The sequence below is a fragment of the Aquarana catesbeiana genome, linkage group LG02 (genome assembly GCF_042186555.1).
Source record: "Aquarana catesbeiana isolate 2022-GZ linkage group LG02, ASM4218655v1, whole genome shotgun sequence".
NCBI lineage: Eukaryota > Metazoa > Chordata > Amphibia > Anura > Ranidae > Aquarana > Aquarana catesbeiana.
This window is the reverse complement of record NC_133325.1, coordinates 500,635,494-500,653,175: the sequence shown is the minus strand read 5'-3', so window position 1 is coordinate 500,653,175 and position 17,682 is coordinate 500,635,494. Positions and strand designations below refer to the sequence as shown.

General features: G+C 40.7%; 1 protein-coding gene across 2 annotated transcripts in view; it reads right to left on the bottom strand.

Annotated features, from left to right (window-relative positions):
* Nucleotides 1-12,468: 12,468 nt before the first annotated feature.
* The window catches only part of INKA2 (inka box actin regulator 2), a 55,436-nt gene continuing 50,222 nt past the window's right edge, over nucleotides 12,469-17,682 (bottom strand). For both annotated transcript variants that reach the window (XM_073615738.1, XM_073615739.1), the window contains exon 2: nucleotides 12,469-16,970. In XM_073615738.1, the coding sequence (XP_073471839.1) occupies nucleotides 15,975-16,970 (996 nt within the window). In that variant the 3' untranslated portion in view covers nucleotides 12,469-15,974. The remainder of the gene's footprint in view (nucleotides 16,971-17,682) is intronic.

Sequence of the window (17,682 nt, the reverse complement as noted above, 5' to 3'; positions counted from 1 at the left end):
GCCCACAGGAGAATGCCTGCTACTTCAAGGCCCGCTAACACAATCCTTGTTCCTCCCTGGTGGTAGACAAAGGCCACCGCCGTGGCATTGTCCGACGATCCATATCGGGAACCCCTGAAGTCGATCCGTCCAATGATCCAGAGTCTGATCGCCCAGAGTTCCAAGATGTTGATAGGTAGCCTGGATTCCTCCAGCGTCCAGTGACCCTGAGCCGAGCTCAGGCCCAGGACTCCTCCACACCCGGACAGACTGGCATCGGTGGTGACCACCGTCCAGTACAGAGGGAGAAAGGATTTCTCCTGGCGAAGAGCCGGGGAATGAAGCCACCAGATGAGGGACCCTTTGGTTCCTTGGCTCAGCCGAATCTGACTGTTCAGAGACCCTGGACATTTGTCCCATTTTATGATCTGACGAGACAGATGAAGCAGGGGAAGGAGGGGGATGCTTCTTGCTAGTCTGCTGCCCAAGAGCCACCTCCACCAGGGACACAAAGTACCGTCAGTACGTCAACAGATGTCTGGGACCCAGAGGGACCTGCAGCCTCTGATAGGGGGTCAGGTGGGGAAACATGCTCCTGAGACTCCATAGAGGGAAGAAGAGACCCCCCACACCAAGAGCGACCACTGCAAAGGGACACCCCCCTACCAGAACACCAGAACACCCCACAGCCTGCAGCAGAGAGAGGAAGGGACCCCACCAGACTCACCACCCCACCGGCCTAGCGCTTGCTGCCTCAGGTGTAGACCCGCACACACGTGGCATCCGAGCAAGAGGATAACACAGGAGCCAGCACCGGGTTAAAAGGAGGAGCTTCCACCTGTTAAAAACGCCGTCTGGGCTACACAGTAATTGCCGCTGCCTGAGCACAAAAAACACCAAATCATGGCCGCCGAGCTACACAAACATGGCCGCCAGCCATAAAAAGTCAGCAGGCACTAGTGGGAAAAGACGCCGGCTACAGAAAAATGGCTGCCGGATGCGCTACACGAGGCTGACACAGCCCCAGGAAAGCCTGAGAAAGAGAGAATCCGGGCACCAGACCCCCGGGAGCACCCAGTGCCTCCCCCTCCCCCCGGTAAGCACTGCACCTGGCGGCGCGCACCCTCTGCCCACCAGTACTTAACCCCATCCCCCAGGATCCATCATGGCACCACACTACCTTACATAGAGGAGGGAGGGGGAAAGGGGGCTACCAGGGGACCTCCAGGGACCATCCACCCCAGGAAGAGAGGGTGCAAGGGCGGAGGGAAACCGACCGACCAAGGGAGGGGCCCGTGTCCACCGCAAACCTACCAAAGGGGAAAGGGGGGACATTTACTCACCATACCAAGACCAGGCAGGCACCGCTCCAGACAGAACCTCCTCACCACCGAAGTGGGGGCTGTCGGCCATGAGGGACGCTGTGACTCAAGCCGAGACCTGGTCGTATGCGACCTCGTGAGGTCCTTACTCCTGACTAGGCAGAAAAAAACTGAAGGCCTATAGAAGAGAGGGGGGTGTATATCACCTAGGACTGCCCATGGGAGTAGCCAAGTCTTTTTTTCTAATCTATCAATGGGTCCGCGCTTCAGACTTTTAAAACACTGCTGCCCCCCTATGCAAGTAGGGAACACCTCAGTGATACCCCAAAAAGGTTAAAAACAGAATATAGGAGATGGCGCTGTGTAAATGTGAGTGTTTAAAGTGCCAAGTGCTTTGATGCGTAGCACAATCCTACCTCAATACAAAAAATATAAAAATAAATATAAAGTAAAATAAAAATTGTGAATTGACCAAAAATTAATCAATATTGTGGGGTGATAAATCCTTAATGGAATTGCAAGTACTTATAATCCCATACATTAAGCAAACTCAATCCTAATATTGTCTAAATTGTGAAACATGTGTTAACAAAATCCACTAAAAATGCAAAGTGACAAGTATCGAATCTAAAAAAAGTTTGGTTGTCAGACCACAGTGCAACCCACACAGTGCAATAATGTGCAAATACCGTTGAGAATCGAAACCAATCTATTATATATGAAAATGTGTATCAAAAAATGCATCATGAAAAAATATTAAAAAATATTAAAAAAATTTATATGTATATAGTCCCAACAGCTATATAATACAAAAGTTCATGATGGAGATACAATTGCAGTGCAATAAATCGTGTAGCGTGTTTCCCAGAAGTTTCTTCTTTAGCAATGGAGATCCATGCAATAATTTTTAACAATTTCCCCCAATCTGATTGCACTCACCGGAGCTCCCTGCCCCTGCAGGGGTATGAGCGTGTGATGTTAATCCTTAGCCTATAATCGCTCCGATCTCACCGGTGCCAGTATTCTTCCACTCAGCCCAATCCAGGAGAACCACTCGTTGAGGAGGGGAGGGGGACTCACTGCCCTTTGCTGTAGCACAGATCCCAGCCAGGCATCCACTTTCATATGTTTAGATAAAAGAAAAAGATTCCTTCATAGCGTAACTTTGTTTCTAATTAATATTTTATTTGTGTAATACAGTCCAACGACTGAATCCACTCAAACCAAATATAAAACGTTTAAAATTGGCATTAAATCCACAGAGAGGGAGCTCACAGGCTCATTCGGTCCGGGGACGCAGCGCTGCTGCAAAAAATACCGCTTGCGTTCCACCGGCCTAGTTTCTGGAACCACGGTGTGCGGAAGTGACGTTGTACGTGCCAAGATAGTCCCACCTTACGCGTTTCGTTTTCGTCATACGGACGTCATCGTAGGCGCTGCCATCTTGGCACTCCCAACGTCTTTTATTCAGGGTGTAGTCATCAATTTATATTTGGTTTGTGTGAATTCAGTCGTTGAGTGGACTCAGCTCCGGTGAGTGCAATCAGATTGGGGGAAATTGTTAAAAATTATTGCATGGATCTCCATTGCTAAAGAAGAAACTTCTGGGAAACACGCTACACGATTTATTGCACTGCAATTGTATCTCCATCATGAACTTTTGTATTATATAGCTGTTGAGACTATATACATATAAATTTTTTTAATATTTTTTAATATTTTTTCATGATGCATTTTTTGATACACATTTTCATATATAATAGATTGGTTTCGATTCTCAACGGTATTTGCACATTATTGCACTGTGTGGGTTGCACTGTGGTCTGACAACCAAACTTTTTTTAGATTCGATACTTGTCACTTTGCATTTTTAGTGGATTTTGTTAACACATGTTTCACAATTTAGACAATATTAGGATTGAGTTTGCTTAATGTATGGGATTATAATTACTTGCAATTCCATTAAGGATTTATCACCCCACAATATTGATTAATTTTTGGAGTCAACGAGGAGAACCTTCAGTACGTGTAGAAGGCGATCAGAGATCATGGCTTACTACAATCACCAGACTCGTCCTCATGGCGTTCCTGATCAAAGCTTCCTCGCCACTAGGTAAGTATCTCTGTGTGAAAAAATCTCACTCTTTCTGGTTTAATGGCAATGACCCCCTATAGAGAAGCCACGCATAAGCAGCATGAAGGTCTGTCAGGCTGGGTTCACACCATCGCTGCATTCCGGCTCACAGCAGGGGTCCGGTGTGTCCTGGTTCAACGTTTCAATGTTACAGCCTTATTCCAAAATGGATTAAATTCGTTATTTTCCTCAAAATTCTACAAACAATACCCCATAATGACAATGTGAAAGAAGTTTGAAATCTTTGCAAATTTGTTAAAAATGTAAAACATAAAAAAAATCACATATACATAAGTATTCACTGCCTTTGCCATGACACTCAAAATTAAGTTCAGGTGCATCCTGTTTCCAATGATCATCCTTGAGATATTTCTACAATTTGTCCAACTGTGGTAAATTCAGTTGATTTGACATGATTTGGAAAGGCACACACCTATCTTTATAAGGTCCCACAGGTAACAGTGCATGTCAGAGCACAAACCAAGCCATGAAGTCCAAGGAATTGTCTGTAGACCTCTGAGACAGGATTGTATCGAGGCACAGATCTGGAAAAGGGTACAGACAAATTTCTGCAGCATTGAAGGTCCCAATGAGCACAGTGGCCTCCATCATCTGTAAATGGAAGAAGTTTGGAACCACCAGGACTCTTCCTAGAGCGGGCCACTTGGCCAAACTGAGCAATCGGGGGAGAAGTGGCTTAGTCAGGGAAGTGACCAAGAACCTGATGGTCACTCTGACAGAGCTCCAGCATTTCTTGGTGAAGAGAGGAGAACCTTCCAGAAGAACAACCATCTATTCAGCACTCCACCAATCAAGCCTGTATGATAGAGTGGCCAGACTGAATCCACTCCTCAGTAAAAATCACATGACAGCCCGCCTGGAGTTTGAGAAAAAAAATTCTCTGTTCTGATGAAACAAAGATTGAACTCTTTGGCCTGAATGGCAAGCGTCAAGTCTGGAGGAAACCAAGCACCGCTCATCACCTGGCCAATACCATCCCTACAGTGAAGCATGGTGGTGGCAGCATCATGCTGTGGGGATGTTTTTCAGCGAAAGGAACTGGTACTAGTCAGAATCGAGGGAAAAGGAACTAGTCAAAATCGAGGGAAAGATGAATGCAGCAATGTACAGAGACATCCTTGATGAAAACCTGCTCCAGAGCACTCTGCACCTCAGACTGGGGCGCAGTTTCATCTACCAACAGGACAACGACCCTAAGCACACAGCCAAGATAACAAAGGAGTGGCTACAGGACAACTCTGTGAATGTCCTTGAGTGGCCCAGCCAGAGCCCAGACTTGAACCAGATTGAACATCTCTGGAGATATCTGAAAGTGATTGTGCACTGATTCTTCCCAGCCAACCTAATAGAGTTTGAGAGGAACTGCAAAGAAGAATGGGAGAAATTGTCCAAAATAGGTGTGCCAAGCTTGAAGCATCATACTTACTGTGACCTATGGTTTGTTTAGTGTGCTGCTCAGGCTCAACCACAATGGGGAGTAGTCTGGGTGATGCTGCAATCACTGCAGGGGTGCGAGCAAGGGATGGAGCTCTTCCCAGCTCCTGTAGTCACTGGAAGGAAGAGAGGAAATATCACTGGTGCCTCACATCCATGGAGTTCTATGGTGGTATGAGAGAGACAACGTCAGCATGGGCTCCCCCCAGGCCACGCCTCCATGTTTTACTCCACCCCCTGGAGCTTAGTCATGGGAATCCCCATGACTAAGCTCCGAGGAATGGAGTGAAACGCGTTGGGGCGTGGCCTAATGGGAACCCAAGCTGAGGTTGTCTCTCCCATACCACCATAGGACTCCGTGGATATGCAGCACCAGGGATCTTTCCTCTCTTCCTTTCAGTATCATCATACTCACAAAGACTTGAGGCTGTAATTGGTGCCAAAGGTGCTTTAATAATGTATTGAGGAAAGGCTGTGAATTCTTATGTACATGTGATTTTTTTCGGTTTTTATTTTTAATACATTTGCAAAGATTTCAAACAAACTTCTTTAACATTGTCATTATGGGGTATTGTTTGTAGAAGTTTGAGGAAAATAACGAATTTAATCCATTTTGGAATAAGGCTGTAACATACCAAAATGTGGAAAAATTGAAGCGCTGTGAATACTTTCCGGATGCACTGTATATACTTATACAGTACATAGTAGCTGAGAATTCTTCCTTAGACAATACATAAAAAGGGTTAATCCCTGAAGGGGTTAAGGAAGACTCAGAGGAGTGCTGAAACTCAGGGGATAGTGATCCAAGCTGTCATTGTCAGGTCCTATAAAGGGGACACTGCAAAACCCCCAGCACTGTTAGTGGATCACAAGCTGGCCAGTAAGGCCCTGCAGCACCTCCCCAAGTACATCAGAGGATAAAAAGGCAGGATCCAGGGAGCATATTGCTAATACCAGTTTTCACACCTCCAATAGGCATAACCTCTAAGGGGTCTTCAACAACAGGATTTCCGCCAGACAGGTGCACTGTGGCCCTGGACCTGTAAAGCAGTCTGCGATTGCATAATGCAGAGTCCAGTGCAAAAAGACACATTACAGGCTGGCCCCCATTTCTTTTTTCCCAGCAGGGTCCAGATATGGCTTCTGAGGCAAATTAAGGGATTGACAAATCTGGAAAGCTAAAAAATGACCCCTTCTGGCTCTGCAACTTTTGATAGAACTTGCTTTATCAAAAATAAATCTTGATCAAAGGAAATTTTTTTTTGTCTCTGAGAAGAGTGAAGACATAAGTGAGACATACTGAGAGTGGGGGGTTATACTGGGCTGTCCAATCTCCTGAAAGCAGCAGCATAACCCAATGTACCTAAATTACGTCATCCTGTGTGCTATAATATACAATTAAGAGATGTGAAATATGTAGGCTTTGGTTTTAGGACTTTGTTGATTTTAACACAGAGTTTGTTTAACGTTTCAATAGGGCTCCATTAATCACAATTAATTAAGCAACAACCACAAATGAGGATGAGGCTGTTGCTAATAGTGACATGTTTTAAAGTGTTTTCAGTGATGGGTAAAAAAATAAAATGTTGATTACTATTGCCAGTGCCATTGCCATTGCCATTGCTTTTCCTAAGTACTGGGTTTCACATGTATGGCACAGCCTATGGTTATAATACTATAAACATCTTAGATGTTTTTAATTTTATGGCTATACCACAGTATGCAAGTCACAGTGTGAATGGTTTGGGTTTGTTTTCCTTCACATGGAATTCTATACATGTGGTATAGTACAAATCACATGAAATAAATGCAGCAGTACAAGCACAAGGGCAAGGGCCTTATAAGCACATAGTTCTGTTGAATGAATCAAAGTTGCACAGCCTTTTGTTGAATGAATCAAAGTTGCACAGCCTTTTGTTGAATGAATCAAAGTTGCACAGCCTTTTGTTGAATGAATCAAAGTTGCACAGCCTTTGTGCAAATTCACATCAAAAGATATGTCAATAAAAACATGTGGTAACGTGATCTAAAGCAGTAGTGGGTAAGCTGTCAGAAGAACACTTGGAAAGATCCCTGAATTTTTGTTTGTGGCCTACAGATAGCCATTATATAATATATTTTACTAGTATACAAGTTATTTTTTAAAAAAAAGACTCAAACTTGTGAAATCTGTGAAAGTGCTTTTATTTAATACAAAAAAATAGTAACAGACAAGATGATCTTATTTGATTATCACAAGCAAGAAATGTGAAATTTATTGACGAGGCAAAGTGACAGACAAAAGAATAATATAGATGCAATTCAAAGATTTACTTCTAATAAAAGTTAAACATACACAGCTACGAGCAAACATACAGTACAGAATATTGAAAACACAGTTTTCACTTTCCTGAGAACCATACATAAAAATGTCTCAGCATTTGTTTAGCTGTTATTTTAACTGCTGTGATTTTACACAATTATTTCATGTGACACTAATCTCACCCCTACACTCCCTGACATATACATGATATATAGACTGTAGACTGATGTGCTCTGTAATCCAAGATAATACCTTAGTTATTGAATATTACTCAGTAATGTCAGGCTTTTCTTCTAAGGGTTGGAATGTCCCCTGTAGGCACATATGTGATGTCATAACCGTTATTCACATAAGTGTGGAATGATCACTTAGCCTGAGGTGTGTCTGCTTGGAAATCAAGAAAATGATGAGGTCAACTGGGAAGGTATACTGTACTAATCAAAAACTGCCTTCCAGTTTTAAAGTTATAGACCTGTGTTTACCTTCATCGTTTTGCTGTGAAGCTAGTCATTTATTTCGCTGGTTCCTTGATTTATATAAAAAATATATACTTAATAGGCAACAAACCTAGTTTGGGTACATGCAGAATATTATCTGCTGCAAGTACATTGTAAGAAGTATGACTTTAGATAAATACTGATATAGTAGCTCTTGTATATGAACATACTTGGTCTTCAGCTGAGACTTTTGAAAGATACCTTGCCAAAAAGCCCACTTTTTCCTTTTATGCTATGCTCCCTTTCCCTGAGCTGTTGTGGTGGGTACGGACAAGTGCCACAGTTAACATTAAAGGAAACGTGAAAGTGATGGAGGACCAAGCATTTCAACAACTGCGAATGTTGGAGCACAAAGAAGTGATCTATTAAAAAGATAGTATAATATGAAAGATCATACAAAAAGGTAAAATAGAAGCTCAGTGCATCACTTTGCCCAAAACACATCTTCAGAGACAAAAGGTGTCAGGCCAAATGTTTTTACCCCCGGGCGTCTTGCAACCTCCAACATGGCCCTAGAGGATAACCATTTTCAGCAAAGCCTGGGCCTTGGGGCTTAACTCTATGTACTTTTCTAGTAATGACTTTAGTCCCTCAAGATGTGTGTAATATCTATGGAACATAACCATTACTAATTTAAGGCTTTCGCTATTCAAGAATGAATACAACACTTTCCTATTTGCTCTATTAGGTGTTTTAATTTCTATATTTATATTGGTTTCCAAACATTGTTGGACATTATTGACATGATATAATGAGATTCCTTAATATGACCAACAGTGTATTTTTGAAGAAGAAATTACAGAACATTTTGTTTATAAGAACATGGTGTATGATGTATATTATATTTACAATGCTGTGAAAAAGTATTTGCCCCCTTTCTGATTTTTTTTTTTTTTTTGCATATTTGTCACACTTAAATGACTCAACAAAATTTTTTTATTACACAAAGATAACCCAGGTAAATACAAAATGCAGTTTTTAAATGATGGTTTCATTTATTAAGGAAAAAAAGTTGTCCAAACCTGCCTGGCCTTAGGTGAAAAAGTAATTGCCCCCTAAACCTAATAACTGGTTGTGCCACCCTTGGCGGCAACAACTGCAATCAAGCATTTGCAATAACTGGCACTGAGTCTTTCACATTGCTGTGGAGCAATTTTGGCTCACTCTTCTTTGCAGAATTGTTTTAATGCAGCCACATTGGAGGGTTTTCCAACATGAACAGACTGTGTAACGTTATGATACAGCATTTCAATTGGATTTAAGTCCGGCCTTTGACTAGGCCACTCCAAAACCTAAATTTTGCTTTGTTTGAACCATTTGGAGGTGGACTTTCTGTTGTGTTTCGGATCATTGTCCTGCTGCATAAATTCACTTACATTGATTTTCTCATGTAGCGCGAATTGAGGCGACTAGGGACGACTTGAAGTCGGATCCAAACCAAAATTGCCCCTGTGTGAATGGGCTCTAACCCAAGTGCACTTGAGCTTGAGGTCACAAACTAATGTCCGGACATTCTCTTTTAAGATTTTCTGGTAAAGCTCAGAATTCATAGTTCCATCAATTATGGTAAGTCGTCCAGGTCCTGAAGCTGCAAAACAGCCCCAGACCATCACGCTATCACCACGCTTCCCAACATCTGACTGTTGGTATGATGTTCTTGTTATGAAATTCTGTATTAGTTTTATGCCAGATGTAACAGGACGCACACCTTTGTGTGTATATATATAGATATATATATATATCTATATATATATAGATATATATATATATATATATACACACTTACATACATATACATATATTCTCTTTCATGAAGCAGACACTTATTCACAGTACAGTTGCAACAAGTGTCTGTAGTGTTTGCCTTTGGAAAAGCAGTTGCTTGGATGAGAGAAATTGCAAGGACACTTTCTGGAAGCCATGTGGATACAGGACTTCACCATATACTGCAAAGAGAATTTATGCTGGATTATACAATCAGAATTTAATTCAGTGGCATTTGGAATATGTGGGTGAGCAATTTTGCATATGTACCTGGAACACATATTTCCGTCAAGCACTATAACATTTGATAGCTTTGCTGTGGGAAGGCTTATATAATTTACCATGTGATCTACAACCCAATATACTGCTGATACTGGATTTTTAAAACATTAAAGGGCAGCCTATGGGATTACAAATATTTTATGAAACAACATCCTCTGACAGTGATTTGGAATGTTCTGTAAGGTGACTTGTACATGTGCATGAAGGCAATCCAAGTTAAAATCAAAATAAGGATTTCCTCCAGACACTGATGTACACTCTAGGACATTTATTTGGGCAGCAATAAAAATCACATTTGATAATTTTTATGTATATTCAGCGTGGTTGTGTTTACACACGAATTGTATTTTTAATATTGATTGATACAGGCATTGTATAATATATTTTGGGGAATAAAGTGTGTGGGACCTATGTTCTTATATTTAAAGGAGATTTACAAATGTACATAGCAAAAGATTGTTTTATATTTACATTTAGATTATCCATGTGTCAACAGGTTTGGGATAACTTTATGACAACTGTGGAATTGACAATTGACCCACAGAAAATATAGAAGACCAACACAATACAGACAAATCTAATTATCAATGATACAATTAGCAGATAGAAAAAAAATAATGTTCTTTGTTAAACTATTGGGCACGGGGAAAAAAACTGTAATCTTTTGGACTGCACGTATCCCATGGCATTATTCAAGTTCTGACCACAACATTTTTCTAGCGAAGACATTTTCATTACAGTATGCCCTTTCTCAGCAGTGATCTACCATGTACCTCCAAGCTTCTATGCCACACATACATAAATAATACATAGTTAACATAACATTCCTCTTTAGACATAAATAAATCAGATTTTCTTCTCATGCTCCAAATGAAAATAACAGGCACAGTAAAGGCAAAGTACATGTTCACAGCTCCATATAATTTTACCATTTCATTACATAACGGAAATACACATCTTTTTTACATCTCAGACAATTTCTTCCTCTTATCTTCATGTATCACAGTACAATAACAAAAATTAGGTAATAGTGGGGTGTAATAAATAAACGAGCAGGTGTATTTCATGAACAGAATATTCAAGTACCATTACAGGCTGTTCTATTAAAAAAAAAAGGATTACAACCTCAGTTAGGATATGATGCTAATTGCATAATGAATTACAGTCAGGTCCATAAATATTGGGACATTGACACAATTCTAATGTTTTTGGCTCTATACACCACCACAATGGATTTGAAATGAAATGAACAAGATGTGCTTTAACTGCAGACTTTCAGCTTTAATTTGAGGGTATTTACATCCAAATCAGGTGAACGGTGTAGGAATTACAACAGTTTGTATGTGCCTCCCACTTTTTAAGGGACCAAAAATAATGGGACAGATTAACGATCATCCATCAAACTTTCACTTTTTAATACTTGGTTGCAAATCCTTTGCAGTCAATTACAGCCTGAAGTCTGGAACGCACAGGCATCACCAGACGCTGGGTTTCATCCATGGTGATGCTCTGCCAGGCTTCTACTGCAACTGTCTTCAGTTCCTGCTTGTTCTTGGGGCATTTTCCCTTCAGTTTTGTCTTCAGCACGTGAAATGCATGCTCAATCGGATTCAGGTCAGGTGATTGACTTGGCCATTGCATAACATTCCACTTCTTTCCCTTAAAAAACTCTATGGTTGCTTTCGCATTATGCTTCAGGTCATTGTCCATCTGCACTGTGAAGCGCCGTCCAATGAGTTCTGAAGCATATTGCTGAATATGAGCAGATAATATTGCCCGAAACACTTCAGAATTCATCCTGCTGCTTTTGTCAGTAGTCACATCATCAATAAATACAAGAGAACCAGTTACATTGGCAGCCATACATGCCCACGCTATGACACTACCACCACCATGCATCACTGATGAGGTGGTATGCTTTGGATCATGAGCAGTTCCTTTCCTTCTCCATACTCTTCTCTTCCCATCACTCTGGTACAAGTTGATCTTGGTCTCATCTGTCCATAGGATGTTGTTCCAGAACTGTAAAGGCTTTTTAGATGTTTAGCAAACTCTAATCTGGCCTTCCTGTTTTTGAGGCTCACCAATGGTTTACATCTTGTGGTGAACCCTCTGTATTCACTCTGGTGAAGTCTTCTCTTGATTGTTGACTTTGACACACATACACCTACCTCCTGGAGAGTGTTCTTGATCTGGCCAACTGTTGTGAAGGGTGTTTTCTTCACCAGGGAGAGGATTCTTCGGTCATCCACCACAGTTGTTTTCCGTGGTCTTCCGGGTCTTTTGGTGTTGCTGAGCTCACGGTGCATTCCTTCTTTTTAAGGATGTTCCAAACAGTTGATTTAACCACACCTAATGTTTTTGCTATCTCTTTGATGGGTTTGTCTTGTTTTTTCAGCCTAATGATGGCTTGCTTCACTGATAGTGACAGCTCTTTGGATCTCATATTGGGAGTTGACAGCAACAGATTCCAAATGCAAATAGCACATTTGAAATGAACTCTGGACCTTTTATCTGCTCCTTGTAAATGGGATAATGAGAGAATAACACACACCTGGCCATGGAACAGCTGAACAACCAATTGTCCCATTACTTTTGGTCCCTTAAAAAGTGGGAGGCACATATACAAACTGTTGTAATTCCTACAACGTTTACCTGATTTGGATGTAAATACCCTCACATTAAATCTGAAAGTCTGCAGTTAAAGCACATCTTGTTTGTTTCATTTCAAATCCATTGTGGTGGTGTATAGAGCCAAAAAGATTAGAATTGTTTCGATGTCCTAATATTTATGGACCTGACTGTAAATATAGATGCCTTTTAAATCAGTTTCATGAACGTCTGCAGGTCCTTCACGGTTTCATTCACAAGTTTGTCAATTAGCAACAGTTTAAAACAAAATTTTGTGAGTTGTCTCATAAAATATTTTAAAATCGGAACTTCTAGGGTTCATGAACAAAAACAACTCAGGGCAGTATTGTCTCAGACTGTGTTTGTTGCTCCCAACCTTTTTGAAGCCTTATGCCATGTACACACGGGCGGACTTTTCGACCCGACTGGTGCGACGGACCGAAACCGGCGGACAATCCGACCATGTGTGGGCTCCTTCGGGCCTGCAGCGGACTTTTTCGGTCAAAAATCTGATGGACTTTAGATTTGGAACATGTTTCAAATTTGTCTGATGGACTCGAGTCTGGTCGAAAAATACACTCATCTGTATGCTAGTCCAACGGACGAAAACCCACGCTAGGGCAGCTATTGGCTACTGGCTATCAACTTCCTTATTTTAGTCCGGTCGTACGTCATCACGTACGAATCCGTCGGACTTTGATGTGATCGTGTGTGGGCAAGTCCGTTCATTCAAAAGTCCGTCGGAAGTCTGTCAAAAGTCCGTCGAAAGTCCGTCGGACCAGTCCGGTTGAAAAGTCCGCCCGTTTGTACGCGGCATTAGGCTCTAATCATGTGCTTAAAAAAAAAAAACTTGTAGAAATCTATGCGTTCGGTGCCTTGCATAGAGATTAGGGGGCAGCGCATGAAGATTAGGGGGGCAGCGCCCCTGGGCCACTTATTTGTAGTGTGAGGCAATGAATGGAGAATCTAATTTGTTGTCATAGAGCACAAGGAGTTCAGACAATTCTTCTGTAAAAGGACACCTGTGTATGATTGCTACTGCTGACCCTCCCTCTCAGAATGCTTAATGTCTTGACCTGACTGAAGCATGCAGGTTAGCAAATCAGAATAAAGTTTGAACTCTTCATCTACATACTTGAGTCATTCACTCAAAGTACTGAAGCTATTCGATCAGCATCACATCAAATAAACTTGCATTTTCAGAACAAGAGAGAGCAATGGTAGCCTACATATTCACTCAGTACAGGTTCCCTTCATTAGTGTGGTGTACAGTTGTTAGAATTTAACAAAATTGACCAATATTTAGTACATGCATGTCTATCCAGCCAGCATCAACACAAGTGAATATATAAAGAATGCCCACTTGCATATTTTTTGTGTATTCTAAATGCAAACGTATAGTTGATAAGGGCCTTTTTTATTCTTAATGCTAGCTATTTACATCAATACATTTCAGCTAAGGTAGCAGAGATATCACTGTTTCCTATGCTATTCCTTGCATATCAGTATAGCGAGTATTGACAGGCAAGCATTTCAGAATTTTAGTTTGAAGTTAAATATCTTTTATTAGACTGGCAAATTTAGGCGCCTAAACCTGCTGAAAGCATGCAAATTGCTCAATTTGTTTGTAAATGCAGTTGTGTGAGTTTTTTTTATAGTTGCTCTTTTGGCCCTACTTTTCCTGTGGGTCACAGGAGTCCACTTCATTCTGCACTCCTGTGACCCATATTTAGTTGACAGTGGGCTAAAGTCCACTGTTGGCTGATGTCACTCAGTCAGTCCAGGCTCTGGAGATATTCTAACTTTAATGTCAGGATCCACCCAGATGCCTGGATGAGCAACTGGCTCAGCCTCTCAACAAGCCGCCAAGAGCCTGAGCCAGCCACTGCCACTGCCTATGCAGCCCAGCGCTCCAGTGAGCACTGGAGGGGCAGAGCAGAGTCGGTGACTGATAGTGCTGCATCCACCTAGGTGAGTATGTAGTTTTTTTTTTTACTCCTGCTTTCCTTGAGGCCTTTTCAAACAGGATGACAACTAGGTCCCAATGCTGCATCACAGTGGTCACCCCTGTGTCTCTGTGGTCAGTCCCCCCTGATGGTTGATTGTCAGCTGTTCTAACCATTTAGCGTGTTAGAGGGTGTGGAAAAATATGATCTACTGTTAGGGTCATAGGTAATAAAACTTTGTTGCAGTAGGAATTCGGGAAAAGTAAAACTGCTTTACAATTTCTAGAAAATTCCACCTGAGATGGGGTGCCTGGCTGGTTTAACCTGCAATTGACTGGGCAACATCATTAATTTAATACTGTTATACTCCACAATAAAATAATGGCTACAACTTAATGTCTTTCATAGCAGTTGTATTCAAACCTGGTCCTCAAGGCTGCTCCTACAGTGCTTTTTATAGAATCACAATAATCAATGTTTTCGTACACAGGACTGTGTTAAATTACTTATACAAGTACTAAACTATTTACCACATTTACCCTATACACATAAAAAACAATTCAGATGCATTTATAAAGTAGTGAATATGATATTCACCAAACATTTTCTGCAGTTGAATCTTGGCCATTTTTGATTCACCTGCAGTGATTGGTGAATGTCACATTTACTGTTTTGTTATGATTCTTAGTAGCATTTACCACAGAGCATGCTTTAGCAAATGAACAAATGTTTTTTTTTTTATTATTTAAATGCTTTTTGTAAGTTATTGCTCAATGCTAGCATTGTCTATTTCATCAACTACTTTGTACAAATTTACACTATTTAAATAATGTTGACTTTGTTACTTAGTAACTTCAGTTCAGTTTTGAAAACAAAAAATTAAGACCATCTCTTTGTACTATTTCAATCTAAATCAACTACACAATACAGCCCCAATGCCCTTTCAGAAGAAATATATTTGCTCTACTGAGGGTTTCCATCTATTTCTGGAGTAACAAATTAAATACAAAAGGAAAATGGGTTAAATGGTGGAAAATCCATTTAGAAAAAGGCATTACAAGAATTTCTTTGTTTCTGAATTGAGAACGAGTGGTGACTTTACATCCACCTGTTACCCAGAATCAGAGTCATTTTTAGACATATGACATATGTAAAAAAACATGCCAGCACAGTACTAAGGATTATAAGGCTTTAGGACATCTCATCTGTGATGGCTCTTTTCGACAGGCCAGAGGTTTAAGATTTGGCTAAATAGCAGGCAATTTGCATTGTTCTATAATTGCACTAAATACATTACTGGGTTGCAAAATGGCTTGAAACCTTAACCTCTCTCTAGCCATTGAAGGACTGCAAGCCTGTTCAAGGCAGATTGTCAGAAATATATTATATTATAGTTGGGATTTATGCTTAACAGAAATAAAATAGTACCAAGAACCAGCTTGGTTCTCTACTTACACTTGCCTTTGTTTTACCATACAAATGCATAAAGTAAAAATATAATTTACAGCAATTTGAAAAAAGTATAAAAAGGGCTAACATTTTCATAAGGACTCAGCCCAGCTGAATACATAGACAATTTTGTCTATTCTATTTGGATGCAATATATATCCAACAGCATTCACGCATTAAAAATATCAAAAAAATATTGTATTATACTACTGACTATACCCAAACCGCTGTGTTCATATCAAATCCACTGTACATGGCATCATCTTTTCTCTGATCGTTTTTAGAATATGTTTTATTAATTGTGATACATTTTCTAGTTTTGCCTGATTTATCAACTTTGATTTTCATGTCAGTTTGTGATGGGAAATAAAAGACACTTTTTTGTTTACTGGTCTTCTTACTCCTTTTAGTTATCTGAGATGTTTGAGCCTCCGGATGTAGCCAGCCTGGCTTCTCTTTGAGAAGTTTATCCCTGTCAGGACGCACACTTCTTAGGAATTTTTTGAAAAAGTTGGCTGTAAGGGAGAACTTTTTGTAGATCTCCTGAGATCTAGTGGCATTAAGTAAGCTTTCATTCTTTTCTCCTTTCTTTTCCATCTCAGGCAAATCTAGCCAGTTTCCAACAAGATCTGCAAATATATTGTCACCCAAGATAAGAGGCTGTCTGTTTCGGCTTTGTGACATAAGTGAAGATGTCCAGTCATTTGTATCATCATATATTGATTCATCACTGCATTGCTCTTGCCCGAAATATGAATAGGTGACATTGTTCAAATGGTGGCTTTGATGGACAGCACCTGGGGCGTGTGGTTCAAACGGGGGACACGTTTCTACCGGAGGCAAGACAGAAGATGATGTACATATAATGTCAGTCTGTCTTCCTCTTGCAGACAAAACCTGATGACCTAATTTTGGGCCTGGCACAGGAACAAAGTTAAGTGAGCTGTCAGCCAACGAGCTGTTGTCTGGACTTCCCCCACTTTCCATTGGCTTTGCAGCCTGTTTGCTGGATTGATGCCTGACCTCAGGGGCTTCTGTTACACTCAGACAATACTGATTTGCTCTCATACTTTGGAGATGGTTCTGTTCCCCTGAAATTTCCAGCTGCTCTAGAGCTGCCTGGACCTGGAGGAGTTTCAGTTCCTGGAGTGCTCCCATCATACAGTTCATCTGCTCTTGCAAACCTTCTCCAAATTCTCTCATTGACAGCTGTGGAAAAGAACATTAGAGCTCTAGTTACATCAAGGCAGATATAGCATAGTTAAAAATATATGCAACGGTATAAAGATTAGGAGGCTAAATCTGGACACATATGATGAAATTCTGTAAGGGAATAGACACTAGGGTCAGATAAGGAACATGATGAAACTCACAAACATAAACGCTCAGGGAAATTATACATTTTTTTAGTTGGGTGTTGTTTATTTTATGATAAGTAATTACTAATACATGAGGCAATCAACAACCATTTTAGTGTACACACCTTACAGTCTCAAGATCTGTATGCTATTATTTTTTTTTAATAGGATGCTTTAGTCATGTCAGTCCCACAGCCTCTTCCCCATAAGTCATAGAGCACCCTTTTCCTTCTGAGATGTGTTGGTTCAACACTTTGGGGTTTATTTACCAAAAGTCAAATAGGCTGTTCACTTTGCATGGGAATTCTTCCTTTAGTTTAGCGCATGTAGCAAAAAGTCACATTGCAAATACCCAATCATGTGTAAGGAAAATAAAGAAATGTTCTTTTTGATTGCACATGGTTGGATGATGGAAGTAAGAAGAGCTTCACCTCATTCACTAGGCAAAGGGAAAACTTTATACTTCTTTAAACTTCTTTAGTAATCAGGTGGTCACTGCAGGAGAATCTTCCTGGTACATTTGTTTTAAATTATAGTGACTGATTAACTACTTCCTTTCTCCG